At 59.3% G+C, this 6,221-nt stretch overlaps 1 protein-coding gene across 1 annotated transcript in view; it reads left to right on the top strand.

Moving 5' to 3' along the window:
- Positions 1-4,858: 4,858 nt before the first annotated feature.
- SKOR2 (SKI family transcriptional corepressor 2) overlaps positions 4,859-6,221 on the top strand; it is a 23,558-nt gene continuing 22,195 nt past the window's right edge. Inside the window, exon 1 of the mRNA XM_071425977.1 lies at positions 4,859-6,221. This exon is cut by the window's right edge and continues 845 nt beyond it. Coding sequence (XP_071282078.1) covers positions 4,859-6,221 — 1,363 coding nt within the window.

The following is a 6,221-nucleotide window of genomic DNA, read 5'->3' as shown; positions in this document are numbered from 1 at the left end:
AAAAAAAAATCAATAGCTAAGGTGGCTTTTTTGCGTTTGGGATCTTTCTTTAACCCCCTCTGCCCCCCAGTCTACCTCTCCCAGGGATGTTAATTCACGCACACCTAAACTTGCAGCTCTTTTCCCTCCCCATCCTCAGGCAGAACAGAAATCATCCCCCTCGTGTTTCCAAGAGCTGAACGGAGGGTAAGGGAGCGCCCATCTCCTCCCGGGCCGCCGGTCCCTTCCCGTGGCAGGATAAAATAAAATGATGAATGGCTTTTTTTCCGAGGTGCTGTTCCTATCGGGTGATGATGCTGGGGGCTGGCGGGCAGCCTCCCCCCGGCGGGGGCACCGCTCCTCCCGGCTCAGGTCTGCACGTACCTTCGGCGAGGACCGGAGTCTCGGGTTTGGGTCGCTCCGAGCACATTAAACTGAGAATTTAAGAGACCTCCGTCAGACAAAAGGTGCCGTCCTCGGTTCCTTCCCTTCAGCCGGCGTGCTGGTTTACAGCTACCGGCGGGGTAAAAAACTATCTAAAAATGCCCCATCCCTGAACTCTCCTGGTGTCTTTCAAAAGCCAAGAGAAGATCCCGTTGAGTCGTTTCCCCCCTCGTTATTAGGAATATGGAAGCATCTTTCCGAGGCGTCCTTTTGCCACTGAAAAAACTCCACGTAGAGATGTCTACCCTTTTGTTGTGTCTAGCTGGGTTATTCAAGAGCAGAGACAAAAGCCCGAAGTGATGTGATCTAAATGAGCTCCGGGGTTTTCCAGATGGGACCACCTCTATTCCAAATGCCCTTTCTGCTTAATATAATAAAGTGCGATTAAAAAAAACAAACCACTACTTAGAAAAGAGCTTCGCTCTAGACCAAGCGATGCAAGCGAAATCTACGCAAAAGTATTTAAAAGAAAAAGAAGAAAAAAAAAACAAAAACAAAAAAAACCAAAACAAAACAAAACAAAAAAACCAACCAAATTTTGCTGTCTAAATTTTGTTAGAAGAGCTTTTATAACAATACCTTGCGTGTCTGCTACTTACACGGCTGGAAGTTTCAATGGGATGTGGAGAGGTGGGAGGAGGGAATGGATTCGCGTTGGGGGTGGTTTTCTTTGTGGTTTTTTAAACGCACCAAGGTTATCTTGCTTCTCGTGGCGCCTCTGCTACAATATTTAAACGCCCTGGAAGTAAATAAAGGCCACGAGGGTGGGCTGGGGTGGTTTGGACTTGGCCGCTTTTCCCCGCTGCTCGTTTCCACACGGAGCGATCCGCGGCGGGAGAAGGCGCTGCTGTCGCCTCCCGTGCCGAGGCAGAATCGCGACAGAGAAGGGAAGAGCGAAACTGAGTCAGGGCTCCTGCTTAGCCTTTCCAGGCTCCTGCGAGAAGTTTCTCCACCTTTTCCACTCCTCTGCTGAGAGGTGACTCCAAGCCAAATGGCAACAGCAAGGAACGAAATGAACGGGAGAAACTGGGAATCGACATCGGGACAGGAGCCCCCACATGGGCACCTGCCCGCGAGGGGGAGTGTGGACACCCCAGCCCCAGCGGGAATTCCCTTCTGCCCCTCGTCCTGGTCAGGGTGGGCTCCATCCGACCCGCGGAGACCCCGGTGGGGCTGGCGGTGGCCGAGCAGCCCCGCCGGGCCTCGCCCGCCCGCCTGGGGACACCTGCGGCAGCCTCCCGGGCCCTGTGTGGGCCAGCCTTTCCCGGCCAAGCCACCCCCGCCATGCCCATACTGGGGTCCTGCCACCCCATGAGGTTTCCCAGCAGGCTTAAGTGAGAAAAAGTAGGGAACGGTGTATTCTCGTCCCGCTTCTCCACGGTGCTGGTGTGGGTCAGTGTCTGCCCCAAATTCAGTGGCCCTTGCGCCTCCTCCCTCCGGGAACTAAAACATCCCGACCCGCGGGTTTGAGTTTTCCCTTTAAAGGGAATGGAGGAAGCCACTCAGTTTTTACAGCGGAATAAAGGAGGGTCAACAGCACCAAGCAGGTGACAAAAAAAAAAAAAAAAAAAAAAAAAAAAAAAAAAAAAAAAAAGAATAGAAAAGGGGGGAAAAGAAGGCAGTTTAGTTTTACTTTTCGTTTAGTTACCACAAAATAGAACACAGTCGCTGGCTAGCGACGACCCTGTCCCGAGCCTGAGTTTTCCGCCTCTTCCTTTCGCTGAAGGCGTTCTGCAAAGCCCTCTCATCCCTTTCGCCTCCTGCGACCGCTTCTCGTCCTCTTCCAACGCCGGGCTCAGAGCCTGGGGCGAAGTTGCCCATCCCCGGTTCTCCCGGGAGCGGCCGGGGAAAAGCCGCCGAGTGACCACGGCAGAGGGGAGCGCCCTGCCCGGGGCCGCCGCGGGGATGCAGGCACCGAGCACCCGCAGGAGCGAGCGGCTTCTCCCCGAAACCCCCCGTCCCTCCTGGAGCCGACCTGGGAGCGGAGACAGGAGGGGAGATTTTCTCCGAGGCGTGGTAATAGATCACACAATGTGTGACACGGGTTTAACCAATAAAACAATTTGAATCAATTAGCTGGCGGAGGAGAGTTTTGAAGTGTAAAATTCATGTCAGTCTGGCTAGGAAGCATTGATTAAAATGTCACCAATGTGAGGCTTATAGCTATTGCTCACACGAAAGCAGCAGGCTCCGTGAAGAAGAGGATCGGGGAAAAAGTAGGAGGGAGGGGAAAGGGGGAAGTCTCCCTGTGACAGTTGCGACACGGGGAAGAGCAAGGTTTAATAGCAAGTGACAGAAGGAATAAGGAGAGATTTATTATTATTATTATTATTATTATTATTATTATTATTATTATTATTATTATTATTATCGAGGACCCGAGCAATACCCGGATAGAGGAGAGAGGGTGTGAGTTTTTTTTAGTGTGGATGTCCTGGGAAAGGTCGGTGCAGAGATTTCCATCTGGATCTGTGATGCCCGAGAAAAAGACCGAGACAAACCAAAAGGAAATAAAAAAATTTTCATAGTTAAATGTGCAGAAATATTAAGTACTGGTCATGTGCATGGAGAGAAAAAGAGAGATACAGATATTTTTGCAAAAGGAAAATAAATCAGAAGGGTATTAGGAAACACTTGACTGCCCAGTTGTCTCCCCATTTTGGCTAGGAATGAGTTTTTAATTTTCCCGGGGTTTAGCCGTTTTTCTGCAGTTTCCCTCCCTGGAAAGCAGCGGCGTTGAGCAGTATTGGCCTTCTGCCTTGGGGTAGGGGGGTCGCAGCGGGGTCGCCCCGTCCTCTCCCAGCGCTGCGCAGAGTGGCAGTTGGGACCCACAACCTTTTGGAGGTGATTCGTGCAAAAAAATCTACATTTTCAGTTCACTGTATTCACTAAAAAAGAAAAAGAAAAAAAAAAAAAAAAAGGCAAAAAAGCAGAAGCCGCCACCGTTGTGCAGCCTATTTGCTGGGGTTTTTTTTGTTTGTTTGTTTTTTCCTTAGGTGGGGACATAAACCAATTGGGGGGAAGGGGGGAAAGTTAAACAAACCCCAGCAGAACATATTTGCGCCGTGTTGGTCTTTGTGGGAGCGAGAATCTGGGCCCGGGTGCTTGTGAAAGTGGTTCTGGTGAATGACTGCGGTGGTTTTGGGAATGGCAGTGAGGATACAGAAGCTGTTCGTGCTCGTGTGGACTCGGTTGTGGCGAGAAATCAACTTTTCCTCTCTTTCTCCTCCTCTACCCTGTAATTTCTCCCGACCCCTTAGAAAACATCGTTTCCGAACAGACGCGGGGTACATAAGGAGAATATTCCGTTTCTCGGAAGCGATTTGACTCAGACCGCGAAGGGGCGGAGGGAAGAGAGGAAGGCGAAAAAAAAGCTAAATAAAATAAATCCAAAGCTCATTCCACCTTCCACCCTTCCGGCCTCTCGCCGGGACACCGTGCGCGGGGAGCCGGGCAGCGCTCGGGGGGCGGCGGGAGGCCGGGCCCCGACGGGGCGCCCGCATCCCCTCCCGGAGCGGGAAGGGAGGGAAGGAGGGAGGGAGGACGAGAGGGATGGCGGAGCCGCCCCCAGCCCCGCTCGCCTCCCACCGTCCGGGGGGGCCGTGCGGCGGCTCCGGGCCCGTCCGCCCCCCCGGGCCGCTGACGTCAGAGCGCCCGCGGGGCCGCACCGGGGGCGGGGGGCTCGGTCCGGCCGCGCGGCTCCGCCGGGCGCGGGATGCGCTTCCCTCCCTGCCGGCGGCGGCTGGAGGAGGAGGAGGAGGAGGAGGAGGAGGAGGAGGAGGAGGAGGAGGAGGAGGTGGAGGAGGAGGAGGAGGAGGAGGAGGAGGAGGAGCGGGAGGAGGAAGGTCCGGCGGCGGCACGGTGGGAGAGCGGCCGCGGAGGTAACGGGAGCCGGGCGGGGAGGATGCCCGGGCAGCCGCGGGGAGCAGCGAAACTTTGGGGTTTTTTTGTTCTTCTTCCCTGTGGCGGGGCCCCTCCTCGGTTGCCGTGTGCCCGCGGAGGCTCCGCGCGGAGCCCTCCCGGGTGGCGGCGGGTTTCCAGGGCGAGGAGACGGACACGGGGCTCTGCTGCGTGTTTGGGGTGGAAGCGCCCGTGGGTTCGGGGATTCTTCCAAACGGGGACGGGCTCGCTCGTGTGCCGCCATCTCCACACCTGCGGTGGGATGCGCACGTCGGAGAGCCGGGATGCGCGGGGGCGGACAGCTCCGGGGACACCCCCGGCGAGGACAGAGGAGGTTTGGGGGACTCGGGGTCTCTGAGCAAACCTCCCCACGGGCAGCGCCTCCGCATGCCGGCAGACCAGAGGAGCGGGGGGAGGACGGGGTGCGTGCGGCGGGGACCCCCCCGTCCCTGTGAGCGCTCGGCTGACGGCGCTGTGTCTCTGTGCCCTTCCCCTCCCGCAGCTAGAGCAGAGCAGCCCCCTCGGCGCTGAGACGATGGCGACCAGCCCGCTGCCCGGCCCCACCGATATCTTGCTGCCGTCGCCGTCCAGCGCGTACCCGCCGGACCCCATGAACCAGCCGAGGGCCGGCCACGCCGCCATGAAGCCCAACCAGGTGGGGCAGGTGATCCTCTACGGCATCCCGATCGTCTCGCTGGTCATCGACGGGCAGGAGCGGCTGTGCCTGGCGCAGATTTCCAACACCCTCCTCAAAAACTTCAGCTACAACGAGATCCACAACCGGCGGGTGGCCCTGGGCATCACCTGCGTGCAGTGCACGCCGGTGCAGCTGGAGATCCTGCGGCGGGCCGGGGCCATGCCCATCTCCTCCCGCCGCTGCGGCATGATCACCAAGAGGGAGGCAGAGCGGCTCTGCAAGTCCTTCCTGGGGGAGAACCGGCCCCCCAAACTGCCGGATAACTTCGCCTTCGACGTATCCCACGAGTGCGCCTGGGGATGCCGCGGGAGCTTCATCCCGGCCCGCTACAACAGCTCCCGGGCCAAGTGCATCAAGTGCAGCTACTGCAGCATGTACTTCTCGCCCAACAAGTTCATTTTCCACTCCCACCGCACCCCCGACGCCAAGTACACCCAGCCCGACGCCGCCAACTTCAACTCCTGGCGCCGCCACCTGAAGCTGACCGACAAGAGCCCCCAGGATGAGCTGGTCTTCGCCTGGGAGGATGTCAAGGCCATGTTCAACGGCGGCAGCCGCAAGCGCGCCCTGCCGCCCGCCCCGCCGGCCCCCGCCGCCGCCGCCCCCGCCGCCTGCCACCCTCTGGGCTCGGTGAAGGCGGCGGCGGTGGTGGGCGGCGGGCTGCTGAGCCCGCACCTCCTGGCCGCCCCGCCCGACCTGCACCAGAAGCGGCCGCGCTTCGAGGAGGACGAGGAGCTGCAGGAGGCGGTGGCGGCGGCGCACGGCGGCAAAAGCCCGCGGAGCTACCCCGTCATCCCGGTGCCCAGCAAGGGCTCCTTCGGCGGCATGCTCCAGAAGTTCCCCGGCTGCGGCGGGCTCTTCCCGCACCCCTACGGCTTCCCCGCCGCCGCCTTCGGGCTCTGCCACAAGAAGGAGGAGGGCGGCGGCGGCGATGCTCTCGGCGGGGCGGCCGCGCACAAGGCCGGCGGGGCGGCGGCGGCGGGCGGCGGGCTCTCGGGGCTCTTCTGGCCGGGCAGGAAGGACGCCGCCTTCTACCCTCCCTTCTGCATGTTCTGGCCGCCGCGCACCCCGGGCGGGCTGCCGGTACCCACCTACCTGCAGCCGCCGCCGCAGCCCCCCGGCGCCCTGGGATGCTCGCTGGGGGGGGACGGGGCGGGCCTGCTGCGCCAGGCTTTCCTGGACCTGTCGGAGCCCGGCGGCG

The sequence above is a fragment of the Agelaius tricolor genome, unplaced genomic scaffold, assembly GCF_023055355.1.
Source record: "Agelaius tricolor isolate 1412-34295 unplaced genomic scaffold, bAgeTri1.0.p SCAF_4, whole genome shotgun sequence".
In the NCBI taxonomy this organism is placed as follows: domain Eukaryota; kingdom Metazoa; phylum Chordata; class Aves; order Passeriformes; family Icteridae; genus Agelaius; species Agelaius tricolor.
This window is presented reverse-complemented; position numbering and strand designations above follow the sequence as displayed.